This window comes from Capricornis sumatraensis, chromosome 4, assembly GCF_032405125.1.
Source record: "Capricornis sumatraensis isolate serow.1 chromosome 4, serow.2, whole genome shotgun sequence".
In the NCBI taxonomy this organism is placed as follows: Eukaryota; Metazoa; Chordata; class Mammalia; order Artiodactyla; family Bovidae; genus Capricornis; species Capricornis sumatraensis.
The window spans coordinates 103264157-103290688 of NC_091072.1; the positions used below are offsets into that span (position 1 = coordinate 103264157).

Sequence of the window (26532 nt, forward strand, 5' to 3'; positions counted from 1 at the left end):
CGCAGAGTCGGACACGAATGAAGCGACTTAGCATGAGCCGCAGAAGCAGCAGACCTATTTTAAATGTTTTCTTCATATTGCCTCTTTGAATCCTACCAACAACTTTATGAGGTACCTGTAATTGTTATTCTCTTGCAGAAATATTTATCTTATCTTTTTCTCTGGAAATATTTTATAAGATTATTGCCCAATTGGTCAAAGTTTATGGGAAATTTTAAGACAGCAAGTGGATAGACTATCTATAGCCTACTGGGCAAATAAGGCTCATGAACTATTTTTATTAAAAGCTTTATTAAACATGCCTTAGCCTTTTCATTTACATGTTGTTCATAGCTGCATCCACACTACAGAGGGGGAGAGTTAGTTACCTCAAGGACTTATGGTCTACAAATTCTAAATTATTAATATATTATCCTTTTATAGAAAAAGTATGTCTTGACTGGTGATGTTGATAATCAAAATGCTCATACAGACTGCAAACAATTATAATAACCACTAAGGACTTTGCATAGTGTTATGTAGGGAGCTGCATTATCTGATAATATCAACATAAACTTTCTCATATCTTTTGCAATAATTTTACAGTTCTTTCAATTACCAGAACTACACCTATCTACAGTCTATGGTCGGAGAAGGCAATGGCACCCGACTCCAGTACTCTTGCCTGGAAAACCCCATAGATGGAGGAGCCTGGTAGGCTGCAGGCAAAGGGTCGCTAAGAGTCGGACACGACTGAGAGACTCCACTTTCACTTTTCACTTTCGTGCATTGGAGAAGGAAATGGCAACCCACTCCAGTGTTCTTGCCTGGAGAATCCCAGGGACGGGGGAGCCTGGTGGGCTGCCATCTATGGGGTCACACAGAGTCAGACACGACTGAAGTGACTTAGCAGCAGCAGCAACAGTCTATGGTATATTTTTTTGAGTCATTAAGATGTCACAGTTACCAATCAGGTCTAACTTCAGTATTTTCACATGTTTCCAATTAAGCTTAGAAATTATAGATGTCCAGCATGATGGGAGGAAAAAGTAACTGCATTACTTCCCTACAGTGTGGAAATCTCCTCAGTATGGTTTATAAGTTATTTTCTTTGTGTTTCAGCAAATGGTGTATCTAAGGCTCTCAGCTGAGTATAGTACATGAATACCAGAACTTAGTTCAATGAATTATGATTACATTCTTTCTATAATAATAGTTTAAAAGTGTAGGATGAGTTTGAGAACTCTTCGTTATTATTTCAGTTTTTGACTTCATGGAAAACATAGAAAAAAAAATATTCAGGGCCAGAATTGTATGATCTTGTACAATTGTTCATATAAATTCTAATCAGTACATTTTTCCATGTGATGTCATACTCTAATCTTAATACAAGCATTTTTAACAAGAAAATCTCAATTTTGTGTATAGTAAAACTTTGCTACTGTTAGTTTCTCTACTACTGATTAGGCATATCACTTAAACAGGCAATTTAAAAAAATTGTATGCATAAGCTATTATCTCAAAATAGCCACAGATATGAGAAAGTTATAAAAAAAAAAACACCTTAGTTATTGATTATCAAAAGACCAGCTTAACATCAAGCATTTATTTAAATATATAACTGACCATAGCAAATGTAGTCATAGTTGGTATCCAGCAACTACAAATTGGCAATTGGCATGGGTACTTGCCATATAACCTCTACAAGGATTAAATCATGTGCTGCTGCAACTACTGACCTTCACCCTCCCTGAAGGAGTGAGGGTAGAGAGAAGAAATGAGGCACTCTCTGCTCCAAGAAAACTGCAAGGACAGGTCTTCAGATAGTTAGATACACTCAGGAGCTGATTTTATGAGCCCAATTCTTGTATCTCCTCATAACCAGGAAAGTACAAAATTCTTCATGGTGCAAATTGTTTCTCATGACTGGCAGAAGCTTCATAAGACCAGCAGAAATTCTAAAATAATATATGCTATCCTTCCCCCGTACCTCTTTGGAACAGTTTCTCAGTTTTCTCAGAGTTATTTGAGGCACTGTCTCCTGGGTTGCTCATATTGCCCACCTAAAAACTTAACACACAGCTCTCAAGTTTTTCAAGTTGTCAGTTTCTTCAGGCTGTTTAAAAGAATTGCTATCGTATATATGTTAATATTGGCATTCCCCTAAAGCAGGTTCTGTATGATAATTTTCCCTAAGCAGCTATTCACTATAATAGTTTTTTGAATTGAAGAATAATATAGTGCTGTTTGAATGGCATCATAGACTCAATGGACATGAATTTGAACAAATTCCAGGAGATAGTAAGGAACAGGGAAGCCTGGTCTTCTGCAGCCAGGAGTCTGAAGTCCATGGGGTCGCAAAGAGTTGGACATGACTGAGCGACTGAACAACAGCACAGAAAATGTTAAACTCGATAATGGGAAAAGTTTTTTGATTTCTCAAGAAAATGTAATTACATTTTTCTTTTAGTTGTACTGTTTTTCACATAGTTAAAAAAGTAGGCCACAGTATGAAAAGATGAGTGCATGCAAAATTCTAATTAGACTGTCATATTATGTTTATAGTCTTTGTGTAGTAAATTAAAATAAGATTAAATATGATTTAATACTCACTTAATTTCTAGAAAACCTGATTTCTAGTGAGATTGTAAAACACTATTCTCTCTTGTGTGCACCTGCTCTGCCTCTTTCTGACTTTAATTTTCTAAAAGTTAGTGTTAAATAATTAAATTAAAAATGTTTCAAAGTAGGAAATACAATCACTCCCACAGTTACAGACTAGAAAAACCAGCCCTAAAGGAAGAAAAGTACATGAGAGAAGGGCTGCGATTTGAATGGAAAAAAACTGTATACTGTATAAGCATATATTTGTGTATATGTGTATATATATGAAGAATTCAAATTTGAATAGCAAAGAGAAAATATACGTATACAAATATCCTTGATAAACTGCTGGCAATAAAAATATGAATGATGAAAAATGAATCAAGGGAGGCTGTGTGGATATTAATAGATTTTGAAATTCCTGGATTTTCATTTAATTGCTTTTCATTCATTTGTGTCTAATTCATAAAACGGGACTTTTATTTTTCATTTGCTTGAGAAAAATACAGTCCTCTTTGCCGTGTCCATGAAGGCTCGCTTGACTTGCTGATTTCTTAGGGTATAGATAAAGGGGTTCAGCATAGGAGCTATGGAGGTGTTTAGCACAGCCACCCCCTTGCTCAAAGACACCCTGTCCTTTGCTGATGGATTCATATACATGAAAATGCAGCTGCCATAAGAGATGGAGATGACAATCATGTGGGATGAACACGTGGAAAAGGCTTTTGTCCTCTGAGTGGTAGAAGGGATCCTCAAAATTGTTCTGATGATATATGTATAGGACAGAATTATTAATGCTAAAGTGAACAAGAGAATAAACACAGCACAGGAAAACCCTACTATCTCTAGAAATTTGGTGTCTGAACAAGAAAGGTATAATAAGGGGAAATAATCACAACTAAAATGGTCAATAACATTGGACTTACAGTAATCAAGCTGTAGGAAGAGCATTACTAATGGGAATATGATTAAGAATGAAGCCAGCCAAGAGGCCAAGACAAGCAGTGTGCATACTCTGTGATTCATGATGGTCATGTAATGCAGCGGTTTGCAGATGGCAATGTAGCGGTCATAGGACATGGCAGCCAGAAGATAAAACTCAGTGACTCCCAAGAAAATGAAAAAAAATAACTGAGCCATACAATCATTAAAAGGGATGGTTTTATCTCCTGTAATAATAGTGGCCAAGAACTTGGGTATACTGACAGTTGTGAATGAAATTTCTAATAAGGAGAAATTCCTGAGGAAGAAATACATGGGGGTTTGGAGGTGGGCATCAAGTAGGGTCAGGGTGATAATTGTCAAGTTCCCAGTGATGCTGAGCATGTAGGTGATGAGCAGAAAGATAAAGCTCACAACCTGAAGTTGTGGGTCATCTGACAGTCCCAGGAGGATAAACTCTGTTATTTCTGTGTAGTTTCTCATTTTTTCTTCTTCTTCTTTAGAGTAACCTTCAGGAGAAAACATAAACAGAAGACACAGAAAAGGGGATTATCTATGTTCAGCACTGGGATTGGTCTCTGAAAGTAAACCTATTGTGCCCTGCTAACATAATTCAGGAGGTTGTTTAAAAGTTAATGAAATAGATAACTTGCTTTGAAGTAAGTTTTTACTACATGTCAGATTTGTGATTCACAAAGAATGCTACTTTATAAAATCTCTAGTTTACAAATTGGTATCAGGCTAAAAATATTTTTTAAAATCTTATACAAACAATATATCCTTCACATGAAAAGCAAGGATTATAATCTATGTTTTTCTCAAATCTAGGAAATACAGGAAGAGAAAAGCTACCTGTTGAGTCTTTAAAAAGAGTCTCCACAGGATCCCCTCCTATTGGGATACTCTTTGTCTTTTCTTCAACCTCAGTAAAATCATCCTATCCTAATGTCTGCCACCTAGTTTCTCATATAATGATTGTTTCCTAGCGTAATATAGAAAAACCAAATGTGTCAGGAGAAAGGCCACTCAGTTGCATATGTTTCCAAAAGGAAAATCAAGGAAGATAAATCTTTAGCTACAAGACAGATTTCTAAGTTTTGAGTCAGACTCACACTCAACTTCTCAACCTCCGACTCCTCTGAAGCCCCAGATAAAGGAATAAAGGAATCCAGGTCATGTATCTGTTTTGATGGTCTTCTCAGATATTAGATAGTCAAGAGTAGAAAGGAGGCAGAGTGGGTATTAAGTATATTGGATCTGTGTCATGAGCTAAGGAAACCAAAGTGTGTCAATATCTAAAATAAAACATTACCTTCAGGAGAACACTTATTTTCTTCCAAATCTCTCTATCTAAATATTATTAGCATTCTCTCTCTATCCATATGTGTATATCCTGATTTTTACATTATATTTTTATTTTATCTACATTAATATTCCCTTAATAGAAGTTCTATTTTGTCAGTCTACTAGTATAATTCATGAAAGAGCAATAAAGTCTTTATTTTGTCATCATAATAGTAGCAGAAATCATTTAACCAGTTTATTTCAATATCTGAATCATTGACTACAGTAAGTCTTTGACTATCTGGATCACAACAAACTGTGGAAAATTCTTAAAGAGATGGGAATACCAGACCACCTTACCTGTCTCCTGAGAAACCGGTATGCAGGTCAAGAGGCAACAGTTAGAACCAGACATGGAACAATGGCCTGGTTCCAAATTGGGAAAGGAATACATCAAGGCTGTATTTTGTCATCCTGCTTATTTCACTTCTATGCAGAGTGAAGCGAAGTGAAGTAGCTCAGTCGTGTCTGACTCTTTGCGACCCAACGGACTGTAGCCTACCAGGCTCCTCCCTCCATGGGATTCTCCAGGCAAGAATACTAGAGTGGGTTGCCATTTCCTTCTCCAGGGGATCTTCCTGACCCAAGGATCGAACCCAGGTCTCCCACATTGCAGGCAGATGCTTTAACCCCTGAGCCACCAGGAAAGCCCCAGAGTACATCATGTGAAATGCCAGGCTGGATGATGCACAAACTGGAATCAAGATTGCCCGGAAAAAATATTAACAACCTCAAATATGCAGATGATACCACTCTAATGGCAGAAAGTGAAGAGGAACTAAAGAGGCTTTGGATGAGGGTGAAAGAAGAGAGTGAAAAAACTCGTTTAAAATTCAACATTTAAAAAACTAAATCATGGCATCCAGTCCCATTGGTTTATGGCAAATAGAAATGGAAAAAGTGGAAGCAGTGACAGATTTTTCTTTTCTGGGCTCCAAAATTACTAAAGACAATGACTGCAGCCATGGAATCAAAAGATGCTTGCTCCTTGGAAGAAAAAGCTATGACAATCCTAGACAACATATTTAAAAGCAGAGATATAACTTTACCAAAAAGGTCCATATTGTCAAAGCTATAGTTTTTTCAGTAGTCATGTATGAATGTGAAGGTTGGACCATAAGGAAGGCTGAGCATCCAAGAACTGATGTTTTCAAATGATGGTGCTGGAGAAGACTCATGAGAGTCCCTTGGACTGCAAAGAGATCAAACCAGTCAATCCTAAAGGAAATCAACCATGAATATTCAATGGAGGGACTGTTGGTGAATGAAGCAGCAACACTTTGGCCACCTAATGTGAAAAGCCAACTCATTGGAAAATACCATGATGCTGGAAAAGATTGAAAGCAAACGGAGAATGGGGCAGCAGAGGGTGAGATGGTTAGATACCATCACTGACTCAATGGACATGAATCTGAGCAATCTCTAGAAAATAGTGAAGGACAGGGAAACCTAACATGCTGCAGTCAATGGGGTGGTGAAAAGCTGGACATGACTTAGTGACTGAATAACAATAACAATAACAAATTTCAATATCAGTTATTTTGTGAATTCTCATTAACTTGTAGCTTTTACATTCTAATGTCAGGAGAGAAGTTTTTGCAATAGAATACTTAATTTCAAGGTGTGGGTTTGTTGATTTGTTAGCATGTAATTTATTGTAACGTTGTAAAAGTTCTCACATTTTTTTTCTCTACAAACCTGAGCTCTCTTTTCATTTACTCCTCTGTATAGCAGAAAGTAGAGCTGCTGCTGATTTAGAGAAAATTCCAACTAAGGTCAATGGTGGCCAGTGCACTGGGAAAAAAATGTGATGTTCACATTAAAATGAACCTATCGTTTTGCTAATCCTCAATGACTAGAGAAAAAAGTTTAAGAGCATTTATAAGAAAAGCAAGCCTTACAAGCATAATGTCTTAGGCAAATTTATGGCAAGTCAAGTATTTGATAGATATTTAAAATTTAAAACTCATTGTTCTCAATGAACAATCCTCTGCAGTTAACAGCTATTTATGACTCTCATCTGTAAATCATTTTTGGTATGTGAGGTGTCAACCATTCCTGGGATGTTTTTGGTAATGTAATAAAGAATATATCCAGGTCTCTAAGTCATCATTTCATACTTTCCTTACTAATGGCTCATTCGCGTTTTTTCAAGTTCCAAGGATCTTAGATAGTAAGCTTCATGTTCCTTTATGTCTCTTTCTTTTTAATGAATTCTAATGTGTTGGATAGCTCAGTGTCAAATTAGGTTTGTGGATCTTTGAAAAAGAAAATCAACCTATATAATAAGCAAATATTTGTCATTGAGTTAAATAAAATTTGGAGTTAAATAACATAACTGGAAATTATTCTGAGGACACATCTGCTATTCCACAGTAAATTGTAAGAATGGCTTCTTTGAGAAAAGATCACCAGCATTCCCTAACTGCTACAATCTGAAAAAGCAACAATATGTAAACGTCTGTTAAGGATTGAAAGATTGTTTTCCTTATTTTATCTAAATTGTGAGACATGGGTGGGAAGCTCCATAAATTCCACACTATAAATGGAAATATAAATTAGCTTCTCACATTCTCTATATGTACTGACTTTACTATTCCTAGCTTTAAAACTCCTAAGAAGTCATAAGTAATGCTATGAACAAACATAAACTCAAGAGAGTTTGCACCATCAGTATTAATAAAAGTGCATATGTGCCCAGTCATGTCCAACTCTTTGCAACCCTATGAACTGTAGCCCACCAGGCTCCTCTGTCCATGGGACTTCCCAGGCAAGAATATTGGAGTGAGTTTCCTTTTCCTCCTCCAGGGGATCTTTCCAACCCCAGGATCAAGAAACTGGGTCTCTTGAATCTTCTGCACTGGCAGACGGATTCTTTATCACTGAGCTACGTGGGAAGCTCTAGGATTATTACACAGAATTCCAATTATCTGCCTTTCCCTATTAGTTAAGGATCTTTTTTGGTGTTAGGTTTATAAGTTAGGATAATTTGTCATAGAAGAGAACAGAATATTGGTTAAATTTTATATCTTGGGTAATAGTTTGGATTTATAACAACCCTAATTGCTTTCTAGAATGATTTGTTCCACTGCTGACTGTGCTTGCTGACATCTAATACCAGGGAAGAAATTCATTATGACTGTATTAAAAAAAATTCATAAGAAGAGTCAATTTAGATTATTTTCAGATTATTACCTTAAGACTATTTTTGAATAGTCCTACAGTTAGTTCAGAATTCTGTTTCTCTGACTCCTCTAAAAAAGGCAACTTTCTTTTTCTTAATGGAAAAGGGGAGTCAAATCAAATTAGTCAGATCAACACACAAACTCGTATGATTAGGAACAATGAAGGAAAAAAATGTAATCACCTAAATCACTATTTGTATCTGTGGGTTTCCACAGAGATATTCTGCTTATGTTGCTGCTGCTAAGCCACTTCAGTCATGTCCAACTCTGTGCAGTCCCATAGATGGCAGCCTACCAGGCTCCTCCATGCATGGGATTTTCCAGGCAAGAGTACTGGAGTGGGGTGCCATTGCCTTCTCCATAGAGATATTCTATTTCTCCCTAAATGTTTGTTTGTTAACTAGTATCTATATTTGAAGATAATTTTTAACCTAAAAGGGAAAAGAAATTCTTATAAAAATATAGCATCAGGTCTTAATTTTAATTATTTTGTGTGGGATTATTGGGGATTTGCATTCCAAGAGATCTGGATTAAAAATACAACTCTCTCTGAGTTATATGTTTTTTTCTTTCCCACTGTGAAAATGAGGATAATATTTCATAGAATTATTGTGATGGCTAACTTGATTAAAAGTAAAATTAAATTATATAAAATTTTAAAGCATGTATTCCCACACAATCAATAATGTTCTCTTTATTATTCCTACAAATAAAATAAATTATTACATTTGAGGAAGATGGTCCCACTATAAACAATAGCAACCATTTTGGAGGAAACTTATATGAGAGACAGTGCTGCGTGTGTACTTATTTCATTGATCTCATTGATTCATTGCAATAACCTTATGTTACCTTTGAAGAAACTGACAGTGAGAGATTAATTATTATAAACAAAAGCATACAGCTAGTTAAAGGTCAAATTGGAATTCTATACTATTTCCTCCTGAAACTGAAGCATGTGATACATATCAGACATATATTCAATGAGCAGGACCAAACTCAGAGTAATTTTCTGAAAATTAATAAATTAGTATGACAAACAGGAAACATAAACAGACTCATTCTTCAGAATCCTTGATATATACAGGAAGGAAAGGCAACCTCAAATTATTCATCATTTATTTCACTTGATGAAATGCTAAGCTAAGAATTAATAAATCAGTGCTAAGGAAAGGAGAGTTTACATTGGATTTTACTCTACAATCTTACCTCTATTTCTACAAATGCCTCACATTAAGTGGCAGAAACTATTAAAAAATATTGATAACTACTTCAAGTTTAGGTTAAGATATTTAGCATTTGTAAAAATACTCTATCTCAATACACTTGCAATTATCTTCTTTCTATAGTTATTTTTCTTTGATGTAATTTGCTTTGTAGCCATGGGAGCAAAAATGGTGAAGGGTAGCAAGATATCATTACTGTGGTTCTTCATGGACATGATTTTTATATGGATTTTTAACCTGCATAAGCCACAAGCAATTTTATCACAACATATGCCCATCGCTCATGGGAAGCACTGCAGTGAATCAAATGTGCCAACAGAGCCAAGAGGAAAATACTCTAAGGATTGTACATATGTTATTAATATTTGTGCCAATATTGAATTAGAAAACCTGGTGGGCAATGTCCAAAGAGATAGAAAAGCATGAGAAGCAGGGTAAAAACATATGGAATATGTTTTTGGAAGAGGTTTTCTGAATTCGGTACATCAGAATTTCCCTAAAGTATAGATATTTCTTGGTCTTGTTGACTGCAATATTGGGATGAATGAATCTTATGTGCAAACACTACATTTCCTTTCTTGTGTAATAAAATGTCCCCATAAAGTGGCTCACTAAGCTATTAAGTATAAAATAAATTATTCAAAAGATTAAATAGAGAGCAATGAAAAGAAGAATGAGATAAAATATCATGCTCAGTAAATTCCCATAGAAGGCATGAGAAGAGTTAGATTAAATAAATTTTAAAGTCTTCAATATGTTCCAAGAATTTTCACAGGTCATTTTCCCTTAATAATGGTGCTAATTGTTGAGAAGTATCTACTATCCAGAGGCCTCTTTTCATTTGATTGGTGGGCTGGGTTCTGGTAATTAATGAAAGCATGGAGTGGAGTGAAGTGACGTGTAGTCGCTCAGTCATGTCCAACTCTTTGCGACGCGATGGACTGTAGCATAAAACCTAGGAAATCTGCAAAAATTTACAATTCAGATTCCTTTAATCTAATTTTAGAAATGACAAAAAAAGATCTCCACATCTGTTGACTTAATCACTGTTATTTTCAACAAACATTGAGAACCTGCTGTCTTTGATACTATAGGACACTGTAGATACAATAGAATCAAAATAGATATGAACCCACCTTTACTCAGCTTGCTGAGGAATCTCCAAACACAAATCTGAGGACAGACATACTCAGAAAAGATTGGAGAGGCCCTCAGAGTCTCTAGGTGGATTGAGTAGTGATCATTTCCCTTGAACAAACCCAGCTTTAAAAGACTGGGAGAGGTGGCTGTTTTATCAAATGTGTACATAACAACATCAATTTACAAGGGACATAAAGAAGAGAAAATGATGCAAATAAAATGAATCTCAAAAAATAGACCCTAAATAAATGTAGGTTTATGAACACTTGACAAAGAATTCAAAGTGTCGTAGACATGAGTATTAAATTCTGGAAAGTGGCAGTGTTTTAGTTATATTACATTTATTTTTAATTATTTGATCATAAATATAATTTACTATGTATTTTAATGGAATTCACATATAAATTCTATAAAAATACATAATATCATGATCAATATTTACCTTCTATATATATATATTGAATTTCATGAAATAAAAGTCTCTACTTTAAAAGTGCAATGCACGACTACATATTATCTCTTTGGACTGAATTTCATGTACTGTTACATAGAATATATAGCTTCTTTACACCATAGGAAACTATCAGTGTTCACCTTGAAAATACATAGGAAATTATACACTCATTTTGAAACGCTATATTTGAAGCATAGTCTGGTACTTTATAGGATCCTTTCAGGGACTGATTAACAGAAGTAAAATGATCTTTTCACAATGTGCTTTGTCTTAAAGAAACACATTTCAATCTACAAAAATTCTGTAGGAGGAATAACTTTATATATTTTGAAATGTTGATAAGCAATGCACTGGAAAAACTTAGCTTGGAAGTGAAAGTAACAGATTGGGAAATATAACTGTCATATGGCAGGTTAAGAGGCTATAAAGAGCAAAGGTGAATGAATAGATGGTTAGGAATTTCAGGATTTAACCTGATTGTTCTTTAAATGTCCTTTATTTTTGACCAAAAAAAAAAAAAATTATTGGCAGAAAAGACTGCTTTATAGACCAAGTCTTTGAAGGCTTGTTTCACTTGCTTGTTTCTCAGGGTGTAGATGAAGGGGTACAGCAAGGAGGGCCACAGAGGTATTGAGAATGGCTACTCCTTTTGAAGAGGAGCTAAAAAGCCTCTTGATGAAAGTAAAAGAGGAGAGACAAAAAGTTGGCCTAAACCTCAACATTCAGAAAACAAAGATCATGGCATCCGGTCCCATCACTTCATGGGAAATAGATGGGGAAACAGTGGAAACAGAGTCAGACTTTATTTTGGGGGGCTCCAAAATCACTGCAGATGGTGACTGCAGCCATGAAATTAAAAGACACTTACTCCTTGGAAGAAAAGCTATGACCAACCTAGATAGCATATTCAAAAGCAGAGACATTATTTTGCCAACTAAGGTCCATCTAGTCAAGGCTATGGTTTTTCCTGTGGTCATGTATGGATGTGAGAGTTGGACTGTGAAGAAGGCTGAGCACTGAAGCATTGATGCTTTTGAACTGTGGTGTTGGAGAAGACTCTTGAGAGTCCCTTGGACTGCAAGGAGATCCAATCAGTCCATTCTGAAGGAGATCAACCCTGGGATTTCTTTGGAAGGAATGATGCTGAAGCTGAAACTCCAGTACTTTGGCCACCTCATGTGAAGAGTTGACTCATTGGAAAAAAACTCTGATGCTGGGAGAGATTGGGGGCAGGAGGAGAAGGGGATGACAGAGGATGAGATGGCCGGATGGCATCACGGACTCGATGGACATGAGTCTGAGTGAACTCCGGGAGATGGTGATGAACAGGGAGGCCTGGCGTGATGCAATTCATGGGGTCGCAAAGAGTCGGACACGACTGAGAGAGTGAACTGAACTGAACTCCTTTTGTCAACGATCCGTTTTCTTTGGGGAGGGATTAGCATACATGAATATGCAGCTTCCATCAGAGATGGAGATGACAATCATGTAAGAAGAACAAGTAGAGAAGGCCTTTTTTCTCTGACTGGCAGATGGAATTCTCAAAATATCCTGCTAATGTATGTATAGGACAAAATCACTAATGCCAAGGTGAATAGCAAACTAACCAAAGCAAAGTAAAAATCCATTACATCTAGAAGCCATGTATCTGAACAAGACAATTGTAAAAGGGGGAAATAGTCAAATGCAAAGTGATCAATGACATTGCAAGCACACTAATCCAGCTGGAGGAGATGCATAAGGGGCGAGAAAATGGTCAGAAACCCGCCCAGCCATGCACAGAGCACAAGCAGGCTGCAGAGTTTCCTGCTCATGATGGTTGTATAATGCAAGGGCTTGCAGATGGCAACATATGACAATGGCAGTTAGAATGTAAAATTCAGTCACCCCCCATGAAAACAGAGAAAAATAGTTGGGCTGCACAATTGTAAGAAATAATTTTGTCCCTGGTGATAATTGCCGCCAGAAATCTAGGGATACACACAGCAGTAAAGTAGATTTCTGAGAAAGAGAAATTTCGGAGGAAGAAATACATGGGCATCTGGAAACGGGAGTCCACCCAGGTTAGGGTGGTGTAGACAGGTTTCCAGTGACACTTAATACATATGTGATAAATAAAAAGAGGAAAATCACAATCTGAAGGTCAGGATCATCACAAAGGCCTAGGAGGACAAACACTGTGATCACTCTATGGTTCATTTTTCTCTCTCTCTCTCTCCTTTTTTTTTTTTTCTTTCTTCTTTTAAATATACTTAAGTGGAAAGTACATTAAAGAGAATAGATGAAAGGTATAATTTATTGTAACCAATATCATCATTATTAATGCAGTTCTAAAACTTTATAATTCATGTCAATGGTATTTTATTTTGATTATCTTATTTGCACTATTACTTAAGACATATTTGTGAATCCTGCTTTAAATACTAATTCTCTGATTCCAAATCTAGCAGATGATAGGAAATCTTCATACAATAAGTTGCATTCAGTTCAGTCAGTTCAGTCGCTCAGTTGTGTCCTGCTCTTTGCGACCCCATGAATCGCAGCACGCCAGGCTTCCCTGTCCATCACCAAATCCCGGAGTTCACTCAGACTCACGTCCATGGAGTCAGTGATGCCATCCAGCCATCTAATCCTCTGTCATCCCCTTCTCCTCCTGCCCACAATCCCTCCCAGCATCAGAGTCTTTTCCAATGAGTCAACTCTTCGCATGAGGTGGAGTTTCAGCTTTAGCATCATTCCTTCCAAAGAAATCCCAGGGTTGATCTCCTTCAGAATGGACTGGTTGGATCTCCTTGCAGTCCAAGGGACTCTCAAGAGTCTTCTCCAACATCACAGTTCAAAAGCATCAATTCTTCAGCGCTCAGTCTTCTTCACAGTCCAACTCTCACATCCATACATGACCACAGGAAAAACCACAGCCTTGACTAGACGGACCTTTGTTCCAAAGTAATGTCTCTGCATTATAAAGAGACAATAAGTGAAATAAATCAACGTTTTTCTCCTTTTCCAATTAAATCATTGTAGTTTTGTTGGAATAATCCTATAAAATATATCTTTTTTTTCTTTTTTTCTGTCATGTATTTATTAGAAGATCAGTTCAGTTCAGTCGCTCAGTCATGTCCGACTCTGCGACTCCATGAATTGCAGCACGCCAGGCCTCCCTGTCCATCACCAACTCCCAGAGTACACTCAGACTCCTGTCCATCCTCCTAAAACAGAAGTGGATGATCTCACTTCCTTCACAAGATCAAAATGAAACATAAAAATCTAAAGTAACAACCCAATACTTTTATGATATAAGAAATTAATGATTTACTTAGCAAATAAAATAAATGTTTAATGATGAAATAATTTAATTATCAATTTTATTTTATCAGCATTTATGAATGTAAGTATCAAAATAATATGAGAACAATGTATATATTTTACATATGTATTTAGAATAAATAACCTAATTGCTTTATTTAATAGGGGACATATTCACTTATTCAATGATTTGTCTTATAATTCCATTGAAATCATTAATATTTGGCATCTACTATGATTTGCTAGGAATGTACATATGGAAACAGTTTTAAGTTTTAGCTTAAAATGATATGCAGTATTCATATACTTTTCATTTTGCACTGAAGCACAAATTGAAAAGTAAGCCCTTGCCTCAGATCTTAGCAGCTCTGTTACCCATATTGTAGCCCAGTACATTTTCTGCTTGAATATCATTGTCTCTTAACTATTAAGCTTTATGAAAAATGTTTTATTCCCTTGTAGTTCTGCTCTACATTTTTCATGTGCATGAGATGACTGATTTAAAGGGATATTCCAGATATGTATAGCAAAACCTCTCCTATGCATTCATAACCTCTTCACTTAATTCCCAGCTCTGCTGTATATATCTTTCTGTGTATTTGGTTTGCTAAAAATTGTGAAAACTCCCTTCTCCTTATTTCATATATTCATACTTCTGCTATCAATAATAGAATGCAAAATCATTACTTCTCTGCTAGACACTATCAAATATCACACTAATCAAATTGAATTTTTTTCTCTGTTTTATGATGATTCATGAGAATAAAAATGTTCAGAAACCTTAAGAAGATGTAGAAATATACTATCCTCTTCAGTAACATCAGTCTAGAAGATTAAAGGAGAAATATTTACAGAAAGAATTGCAAGGGATATGGCAACATTTAGTTTTACAAGTATAGATTCTGGTGTCTTTGGGACTATGGACAGAGGTTCGTGACATTGTATATGATACAGGGATCAAGACCATCCCCATGGAAAAGAAAAGCAAAAAAGCAAAATGGCCAACTGAGGAGGCCTTACAAATAGCTGTGAAAAGAAGAGAAGCGAAAAGTAAAGGAGAAAACAAAAGATATAAGCATGTGAAGGAAGAGTTCCAAAGAAGAGCAAGAATTCATAAGAAAACCTTCCTCAGCAATCAATGCAAAGAAATAGAGGAAAAGACAGAATGGGAAAGACTAGAGATCTCTTCGAGAAAATTAGAGATACCAAGGGAACATTTCATGCAAAGATGGGCTCGATAAAGGACACAAATGTAATGAACCTAACAGAAACAGAAGATATTAAGAAGAGGTGGCAAGAATACACAGAAGAACTGTACAAAAAAGATCTTCACGACCCAGAAAATCACGATGGTGTGATCACTCACCTAGAGCCAGACATCCTGGTATGTGAAGTCAAGTGGGCCTTAGAAAGCATTACTACTAACAAAGCTAATGGAGGTGATGGAATTCCAGTTGAGCTATTTCAAATCCTGAAAGATGATGCTGTGAAAGTGCTGCACTCAATATGCCAGCACATTTGGAAAACTCAGCAGTGGCCACAGGACTGGAAATGTCAGTTTTCATTCCAATCTCAAAGAAAGGCAATGCCCAAGAGTGCTCAATCTACCACACAATTACACTCATCTCACATGCTAGTAAAGTAATGCTCAAAATTCTCCAAGCCAGGCTTCAGCAATACGTGAACCGTGAACTCCCTGATGTTCAAGCTGGTTTTAGAAAAGGCAGAGGAGCCAGAGATCAAATTGCCAACATCTGCTGGATCATGGAAAAAGCAAGAGAGTTCCAGAAAAATATCTATTTCTGCTTTATTGACTATGCCAATGCCTTTGACTGTGTGGATCACAGTAAACTGTGGAAAATTCTGAAAGAGATGGGAATACCAGACCTCCTAACTTGCCTCTTGAGAAACCTATATGTAGGTCAGGAAGCAACAGTTAGAACTGGACATGGAACAACAGACTGGTTCCAAATAGGAAAAGGAGTATGTCAAGGCTGTATATTGTCACCCTGCTTATTTAACTTCTATGCAGAGTACATCATAAGAAACACTGGCCTGGAAAAAGCACAAGCTGGAATCAAGATTGTGGGGAGAAATATCAATAACCTCAGATATGCAGATTACACCACCCTTATGGCAGAAAGTGACGAGGAACTAAAAAGCCTCTTCATGAAAGTGAAACAGGAGAGTGAAAAAGTTGACTTAAAGCTCAACATTCAGAAAACGAAGATCATGGCATCCGGTCCCATCACTTCATGAGAAATAGATGGGGAAACAGTGAAAACAGTGTCAGACTATGTTTTTGGGCTACAAAATCACTGCAGATGGTGACTGCAGCCATGAAATTAGAAGGCGCTTACTCCTTGGAAGAAAATTTATGACCAACCTAGACAGCATATTCAAAAGCAGAGATATTACTTTGCCAACAAAGGTCTGTCTAGTCAAGGCTATGGTTTTTCCAGTGGTCATGTATGGATGTGAGAGTTGGACTGTGAAGAAGGCTGAGCGTGAAAGAATTGATGCTTTTGAACTGTAGTGTTGGAGAAGACTCTTGAGAGTCCCTTGGACTGCAAGGAGATCCAACCAGTCCATTCTGAAGGAGATCAGCCCTGGGATTTCTTTGGAATAATGATACTAAAGCTGAAACTCCAGTACTTTGGCCACCTCATGCAAAGAGTTGACTCATTGGAACAAACTCTGATGCTGGGAGGGATTGGGGGCAGGAGGGTTAGGGGACGACAGAGGAAGAGATGGCTGGATGGCATCACTGACTCAATGGACATGAGTCTGAGTGAACTCTGGGAGTTGGTGATGGACAGGGAGGCCTGGCGTGCTGCAATTCATGGGGTCGCAAAGAGTCAGACACGACTGAGTGACTGATCTGAACTGAACTGAATAAAATAGATGTAAAATCTTACAAAGTAACAGTGTTAATCTACTTCATTTTTAATCTTGATATATGAAAATTTCTACATATACTTTTTTTTGCTTTTCCTTTGACTTTATTATTTTTGGAACTTCAGAAAACAAGGTTTTTTCACATTTCTAGGTTGTATGATAACTATTATAATGCACATAATGCCCTCACAGTTTTTAAAAATTGCTGTTATGTGGGATTAACTGAGTCCTCACTATCGATAGCAATATTTAATTGCAGTGGCAATTTTGTCCATCTTATTGTTCATCTTGGCCTTTGCATGTCTTTATCATGTCTTTGGCATACTAGTGAGAAACATCACAAAATACAATCTTTTGTTTCTTTCAGGGTCTAGTCATTGAATTATTGTTCCTTATTTCCTTTGTTTTTGTTTTTATTTTTCCCCAAGACTTTGATAGTGAAAATTGTATGTAATCAGCTAATAATCTGCCATACATTGTTATATAATTATTAATATATGAATAACAATCATATAATAGATACTTTATATTAAATACATTTATATATTTCAATGAAATAACTTTATTTAACATAAAGAATACAATAATGAATTCATATAATAAAATAATAATAGAGTCACTAATGCAGAACTAGAGCACTGCTGGGGGAAGTCTGCATGAGAGTTATTTACTGGAAGAGAGGCATTAGGAAAGAGTACAAAGAAAAATAGAAGAAAATGGTAGCATAACTCGTATCTGTGACAGGACCTGTACTGTTTTTATTTAACTCAGTAAAGGAGCATTTTGGCAGATGTCTCCCTATATCACAAGGATTGATACCTTTGTCCACTTCATCTTTTTTTCAACTCTATTGAGACACATTTGACATAGAACATTGTGTAAGTTTAAAGTGTACATGTTAATTTTATACACGTATATATTGTGAAATGATTACCACAGTGGGTTAGTAAACATATCTATCACTCACATAGTTCCTATTTACTTTTTTTGTGGTAAGCGCATTTAAGATTACTCTCAGCAATTTTCAGTTATGTAACACAGTATTCTGATATCAGCTTTGTGGTGATAGCGATCTGATGAATGTGTTTACCCTAAGAGCTCAATTAACAAGCAACAGGGAACTCTATATTCATGAAGGACACATGCACAGTAGTGTTTCACTAGATTAAACCCTCATCCTCATGATAGAGGCTTAGTCCAGGTTTAGATCCGGGGATTTTTTTTCTTTTGCAATGATACTCCAGAAATATGCTGAATTGATTTTTTTTTCATCTTTAGTATCCATTGTTGATCAATGGCTGGAGCCACTATTTTTTGTGGTACAAAATGGCTCTATTATTTTTAATCTGCTTTCCAATAAAATTTTTGTGCCATAATATCACTAGCACTTTATATATTTTTCCTGCTTCTCGGCAGTCAGGGATGATAGTTTGAAGTTATCTGTTTTTATTGATTAATGTTAACACTACAAAATTAAGCAAGCACAAGGTTTTTGTTTGTTGTGTTTTTTTTTTTTTTAAATCAGTTTCTTATATTGGCTATTGTAGCTCACAACCTCATGCAAGTACACAACTTTTCTGAGCATCAATGTACATACTTGTAAAAATAAGAAAATAGTGTCTCATCTGCCAATTAGTTTTGAAGTTTATATAATTATTTTTTAAATTTGTGAAAACAAATATTTAGACAACCACCATTATTCTTATACTACCTGGAATTTTATGGGAATACTATAAATAATATATATTTCTTGTAGAGAGCATTTATTCTTTTAGTTCATATGCTCAACTAGCTAGGTCAATTTATCCCTGGAATGAGGAATTGTTCAATATATGAAAATCAATCAATGTGAGACACTACTTTAATAGAACAAAGGATAAAAATCACATGAGTATCTCAATATATGTAGAAAAAGCATTTGGCAAAATTCAAAAACCTTTCAAGATAAAAGCTCTCAACAAACTAGTAATAGAAGTTACCTTGACACAATAAACAGCATATATGAAAAACCCACAGGGAATATTATTTGTTGTTGTTATTCAGTTGCTAAGTTGTGTCCAACTCTATGTAACCCATGGAATGTAGCATTACAGGATCCTGTCCTTCACCATCTTCCAGAGTTCACTCTAATTTATGTCCATTGAGCTGGTGATGCTATCTGACTATCTCATTCCTTTGCTGCTTCCTTCTCCTTTTGCCTTCAAGCTTTCCCAGCATCAGGGTCTTTTCCAATGAGTCGTCTCTTAGCATTAGGTGGCCAAAGTATTGGAGCTTCAGCTTCAGCGTCAGTACTTCGAGTGAATATTGAGGGCTGATTTTCTTTAGGATTGACTGATTTGATCTCCCTGTAGTACAAGGGACTCTTAAGAGTCTTCTCCAGCATCACAATTCGAAGGCACCAATATTCTGGTGCTCAGTCTTTATGGTCTGACTATCACATCCATACATGACTACTGGGAAGACCATAGCTTTGACTATACAGACCTTAGTCGGCAAAGTGATGTCTCTGCTTTTTAATACACTGAGTTTGTCATAGCTTTTCTTCCAAGGAACAAGTATCTTTTATTTTCATGGCTGCAGTCACCATCAGTTCAGTTCAGTTCAGTTGCTCAGTCGTGTCTGACTCTTTGCGACCCCATGAATCACAGCACTGCCAGTCCTACCTGTCCATCACCAACTCCCAGAGTTCACTTAGACTCACGTCCATTGAGTCAGTGATGCCATCCAGCCATCTCATCCTCTGTCGTCCATACACAGCCAAAAATAATTTGGAGCCCAAGAAAATAAAATCTGTCACTGTTTCTACTTTCTTCCCCCAGCTATTTGCCATGAAGTGCTGGTAGTGGATGCCATGCTGTTACCTTTTGGAATGAGTTTTATTCCAGCTTTTTCACTCTCTTTTTTCACCCTCATCAAAAATATGAAACATTATACTCAAATTAAAAACTGAAAACTTTTTTTTGTAAAATTAGAAACAAGCAAGGAGGCCCTTATATTCAATATAGTACAGAAAGTATATAATTGGACAAAATTGATCAATCAATAAACCAGTCATCTCTATTTGCAGGTGACATGATTTATAATAGAAAACTCTACACACTTTGTAAAAAACTTTTAAAGTTTCAGAACATAGAATCAACATTAAGAATGTAAGATGCATTTTTATACTATTAATAAGCTATCTGAAAAAGAAATTAAGTAAAAAATGAAAGTTGCAATAGTACCAAAAGGAATAAGGTACTTTGGAATAAACTTAACTAAAAAGGTAGAAGATACATGCATTGAAAAATGCAAATCTTTGAAGAAACTAAAGACATAAACACATGGGAAAAAATTCAGTACTTATGGATGAGGAAACTTATGTATATGTCCTGCTCCCCAACAAAATCAACAGACTCAGTGCAGTCCTGTCAAATACCAATGGCATTATTTTTTACAGAAACAGAAAAAAAATTCTAAAATTTATAAGGAATCACAAAATACCATGAATAGCCAAATAAATCTTCAGAATAAAAACTAAAGCTGGCTTCCAGATTTCAAAATATATTGAAAGCTATGATTATTAAATTGATAGAGTACTAGCATAACAATAGCCATCTTAATCAATTACACAGCATGGGGAGCCCAGAAAACACTCAGGTACATACAGTGAAATAATCTTTGAAAAGGGCACCAGAAACCCATAAAAGGGGAAAAGACAGTCTTTTGAAAGAGTAGTTATGGAAAAACTGGGCATCTACATGCAAAAGAAGGAAATTCTACCCTTAACGTTACACTGCACACAAAATCAACTCAAAACAGATTACAGCTTAAACATAAGACATAAAGTTTTAAAACTCTTTAGAAGAAATCGTAGCAGAAAAACTGAATGATATTGGACTGGGCAATGACTTAATGGATATGACCCCAGGAGCATAAGCAATAAAAGTAGATAGAACAGTGGGATTACATCAAAATAAAAAGCACTTTCACCACCAAAGAAAGAGTCGAAAAACAGCAGGGTGAAGAGACAAGCTATAGAATAGAAGAGAATATTACAAACACTGTATCCGATAAAGGATTAATGTCTAAAATATGTACGAAAGTCTTACAACTCAGTAGAACAAAACCAGGACAAACCTCCAAATCTAATAACTTAATTAATAAAAGGACTGAAGACTCAAGTATACATTTTCCCAAAGAAGACATAAAAGTATAAGGAGATAAATGGCCAACAGATATATGCTAGATGCTTAATGCCACTAATGTTCAGAGAAAGGAAGATCAAAAGGACAATATTAAGTCACCTCACACCTGTCAGGATGGCTGTTATCAAGATGATAAAAGACAAGTGTTGATGACGGTGTGCAGAATTTAGAATCCTGATACATTGTCGGTGGGAATGCACATTGTGCAGCCACTATGAGAAACATACAGATTTCCTTCAAAAATTAAAAATAGAACTACCCTGTTATCTAGCAACCCCATTTCCAGATATGTATCTAAAATAATTGAAATCAGGGTATGTAAGTGATAGCATTGTTATGTTCACTGCAGCAGTATTCACAATTGTTAAGATATGGAAAGGAACCCAAATGTCTAGGGAAGGATGAATGGATACAGAAAATACAGTAAATGCATTTAATGGGATAGTACTGGACTATTACTCAGCCTTAAAAAAGGAAAAATATCTCAATACATAGAACAGCATGGATGAAGCATGAGGGCCTTATGCTAAGTATCATAAGCCAGTCATAAAATGTTAAAAACTGCACGAATTCGCTTAGGTGATAAACCTAAAATTCTCAGACTCCTAGATTCAGATAGTGGAATGGTGGTTGCTGGGGGGAGAGGGAGAGGGAAATGTGGATATTGCTAATCAACTGACATAAAGTGTGTTATAGTCAACAACACTGTATCGTGTCTTTAAATTTTTCAGTGGATAAATCTCATATTAAGAGTTCTTATCACCTCAAAAGTATCATCTGTATATATCTGTAGTTTTTAGATGTGCAGGATAATGTTAATAAACATTATTATAATTTATTGATAGCTAACTATGTTATATGCTTTACAAATTCATTTTCATTTCTATAGTAAGTTATATATACCTGGCTTACCTGAACTTACACCTGACTTACTGATGGGAAAATATTTTCTTAGAGATTATAGAAACCTTAAGTTTTTCAGATATTCACCTTATTTAATATGCAAATTGTATTTGAGATAAGATAGAAATGGGGAACCCACACTTAACTTCCCTTTAACATTTGAATCCCCTTCTATTTTCCATCACTCCCATCCTCACCCCTCCCTTTGTTTAAAAAAAAGAAAACGTGGTATATCTCTCAAGTGTGTGTATCTCTTAATGATTATTAAATATGTTGCACCACTAATTTAGTTTGTACTTTCTATTACTAAAATGTGGTTTATATTAATGAGGGTTATTTTGGTATCTGTAATCACTACACCTACACACATACACCCACATTTCCAAATACTTTAGGCACCTATTAAGGCCTTGATACAGAGAAGGCGATGGCACCCCACTCCAGTACTCTTGCCTGGAAAATCCCATGGATGGAGTAGCCTGGTAGGCTGCAGTCCATGGGGTCGCAAAGAGTCAGACAAGACTGAGCGACTTCACTTTCACTTTTCACTTTCATGCATTGGAGAAGGAAATGGCAACCCATTCCAGTGTTCTTGCCTGGAAAATCCCAGGGACAGCGGAGCCTGGTGGGCTGCCATCTATGGGGTTGCACACAGTGGGACATTACTGAAGTGACTTAGCAGCAGCGGCAGCAGCAAGGCCTTAATAAGTGGAAGAGTATTTTAGCACATGAAATCCTAATTTTCTATACAAGGGGAGGTTCTGCTTTGTTATCAAGATTTTAGCTTCTACAAAACTTAAGTGATTTTGTTATAAAATAGTTTAAGGTACAAATAAACAAATAAATATTTTAGGGATTAAATAATTTAGATATATGCCCTGTTTCAAACTAGTCCTGAACTTGGGAAGGAGCTGTGTATATATTTCAGCTAGATAAGAAAATTGAGTTTACTTTATGTGGAATAGGAGAAAGTGAACTTAATCCTACATATCTAAAATAGTTATTTCTTCACCATATTCTACCACATATATGTGTGTCTACTGACTTCTCTTGAGTTACTATGGGATTTGGAAATAAATAGTGATCCATCTACCACTATATTTACAAAAGTACATATTGCTAAAAGACTATGTTTTTAATTAATGAAAACATTATTCAGTTCATTCAGTTCAATCGCTCAGCTGTGTCCGACTATTTGAGACCCCACGGACTGCAGCACGCCAGGCCCTGTCTATCACCAACTCCCGGAGATTACTCAAACTCATATCCATTGAATTGGTGATGCCATCCAACCATTTCATCCTCTGTCATCCCCTTCTCCTCTTCCTTCAATCTTTCCCAGCATCAGGGTTTTTTCAAATGAGTCAGCTCTTCGCATCAGGTGGCCAAAGTATTGGGTTTCAGCTTTAGCATCAGTCCTTCCAATGAACATTCAGGACTGATTTCCTTTAGGATGGACTTGCTGGGTCTCCTTGCAGTCCAAGGGATGCTCAAGAGTCTTCTCCAACACGACAGTTCAAAGCATCAATTCTTCAGGGCTTAGCTTTCTTTTTGGTCCAACTCTCACATCCATACATGACAGCTGGGAAAACCATAACTTTGATTAGATGGACCTTTGTTGGCAAAGTAATGTCTCTGCTTTTTAATATGCCATCTAGGTTGATCATAACTTTTCTTTCAAGGAGCAAGTGTCTTTTAATTTCATGGCTGCAGTCACCATCTGCAGTGATTTTGCAGCCCCCCAAAATAAAGTCAGGCACTGTTTCCACTGTTTCTCCTTCTATTTGCCATGAAGTGATGGGCCTGGATGCCATGATCTTCGTTTTCTGAATGTTGAGCTTTAAGCCAAATTTTTCACTCTCATCTTTCACTTTCATCAAGAGGCTCTTTAGTTCTTCTTCACTTTCTCCCATAAGGGTGGTGAAGAAATTATTAGGATATACCTTATTAACGTGTGCCATAAATAATCTTTCTGTTTTTAAATGAAAATACTCACATTTTTAAATAAACTCTACAGCATTTAAAAACATTTCCCCAGATAAATAGTGAAGAGACTTCCCTGAGGCTCTAGTGGCTAAGAATCCATCTGCCAATCAGGAGACACAAGTACAATCCCTGGGACAGGAAGATCCCATATACCATGGAGCAGCTAGGTCCCTCTGCCACAACTACTGAGCCAGTACTCTAGAGCCTACCAGCTACAACTACTGATGCCATGCACAATTATGGAAGTCTGCATGCCTAGAGCCCTTGCTCCACAACAAGAGAAGCCACTGCAATAAGAAACCCATGCACTGCAACAAAGAGTAGCTCCATCTTGCCTCAACAGAAGGCAAGCCCACGAGAGAAAGCCCACGAGAAGCAATGAAGATTCAGTAAAAAAATAAATAATAAACATAAATTTTTAAAAAACTATAAAATGGTAAAAAGAGTTTCTGTCAAATATACTGTAAATGAAATTCATAAGATTATATTTCCTGTGTTGAGTAAACTAAATATCACATCCAAACTCAAAACAGGAATTTATATTAAAGAATTTTTAACTTAAGAAATTGTAACTAACAAAATGTTCAGAAGAATGGGAGTCAGAAAGACATAAGAAAAGTTGTTCAAATTGAATGAGAAATGTATAAACAAATACGATTTTCAACTCCTAGGAATAAAAAGAATAAACAAGATTGACAGGGAAGTCATTGTGATTTGAATAAAATTCTTGATTATATATTTTTTAAACTTGCCCTGCAAAATGTCTCTAATTTATTATAGCACATCATTTTCATTTGCTTCTGAAAAATAGTCTTTCTTGCCACGTCCATGAAGGCTTGTTTGACTTGCTCATTCTGTAGGCTGTAAATGAAGGGGTTCAGCGTGGGGGCTACTGAGGTGTTTAGCACAGCAACCCCCTTGTCAAAGACACTCTCTCCTGTGCTGAGGGTTTAATGTACATAAAAATGCAGCTGCCATAAGAGATGGAGATGACATTCATATGGGAAGAACATGTGGAAAAGGCCTTTGTCTTCTGACTAGTAGAAGGAATTCTTAAAATTGTTCTGATGATGTATATATAGGACAGAATTGTTAATGCCAAAGTGAACATTAGAATAAACACAGCACAGGAAAACCCCATCATTTTGAGAAAGTTTGTGTCTGAACAAGACAGTTGAAGCAAAGGAAAATAATCATAGGTAAAATGGTCAATAATATTAGACCTACAGTAATCAAGGTTTAAGAGCAACATGAGTGCAGGGAATATGATTAAGAATGAAACTAGCCAGGAAGAGAAGACAAGCAGTGTGCAGACTCTGTGATTCATGATGGTCATGTAATGCAGGGGTTTGCAGATGGCAATGTAACAGTCATAGGACATGGCAGCCAGAAGGTAAAACTCCGTGACTCCCAAGAGAATGAAAACAAACAAACAAACAAACTGAGCAATGCAGTCATTAAAAGAATTGGTTTTATCTCCTGTAATAATGGTGGCTAGGAACTTGGGTGTACTGACAGTTGTGAATGATATTTCTAAGATGGAGAAATTTCTGAGGAAGAAATACATGGGGGTTTGGAGGTGGGCATCCAGCAGGGTCAGGGTGATAATGGTCAGGTTCCCAGTGATGCTGAGCATGTAGGTGATGAGCAGAAAGACAAAGATGACAACCTGAAGTTGTGGGTCATCTGACAGTCCCAGGAGGATAAACTCTATTGTTTCTGTATGGTTTCTCATTCTTCAGTTGCTTGTTTTTTTTTTTTTTGTTTGTTTTGTTTTGTTTTGTTTGTTTGTTTTTCCTCCTTCCAGGAGCCCTACAAGAGAAAGGACAAGGAATACACTAGAAGAGAGGATTACCAAATATGATGATCAGGGATGTAGAGCACCTTTTCATGTGCCTGTTGGCCATCTTTGGGAGAAAAATAATGTCTATTCAGGCCTTCTGCCCAATTTTTAATTGAGTTGTTTGCTAAGGAATGGCAACCCAGTCCAGTATTCGTAACTGAAGAATCTCATGGACAGAGGAGCCTGGTGGGCTACAGTCCGTAGGGTCACAAAGAGTTGGACAAGACTGAAGTGTCTTAGCCATCATGCACTGTTTCTGGACTTTCTATTCTGTTCCATTGATCTCTGTGTCTTTTTTTTTTTTTTGCAAGACCATACTGATTTGATGACTGTAACTTTATAGTATGGTCTGAAGTAAGGGAGTGTGAGATCTCCAGCTCTGTTCTTTTTTCTGAAAATTTCATTGACTATTTGAGATCTATTGTGCTTCTATAAAATTTTAGGATTATTTGTTCTAGTTTTGTGAAAAACGTCATAGGGATTTTAACAGGGATTTCATTAAATCTGTAGATAACTTTGGGTAGTGTGGATATAT

General features: G+C 36.3%; 1 protein-coding gene and 2 pseudogenes across 1 annotated transcript; all 3 read right to left on the reverse strand.

Moving 5' to 3' along the window:
* Positions 1-3069: 3069 nt before the first annotated feature.
* On the reverse strand, positions 3070-4008 carry LOC138077890 (olfactory receptor 6C1-like). The gene has a single exon (XM_068970258.1). The coding sequence runs from the start codon at positions 4006-4008 to the stop codon at positions 3070-3072; it is 939 nt and encodes a 312-aa protein (XP_068826359.1).
* A 7350-nt stretch (positions 4009-11358) lies between these two features.
* Positions 11359-13073, reverse strand: LOC138078685 (olfactory receptor 6C3-like; annotated as a pseudogene).
* Positions 13074-20331: 7258 nt separating this feature from the next.
* Positions 20332-25889, reverse strand: LOC138078687 (olfactory receptor 6C1-like; annotated as a pseudogene).
* Positions 25890-26532: the final 643 nt, after the last annotated feature.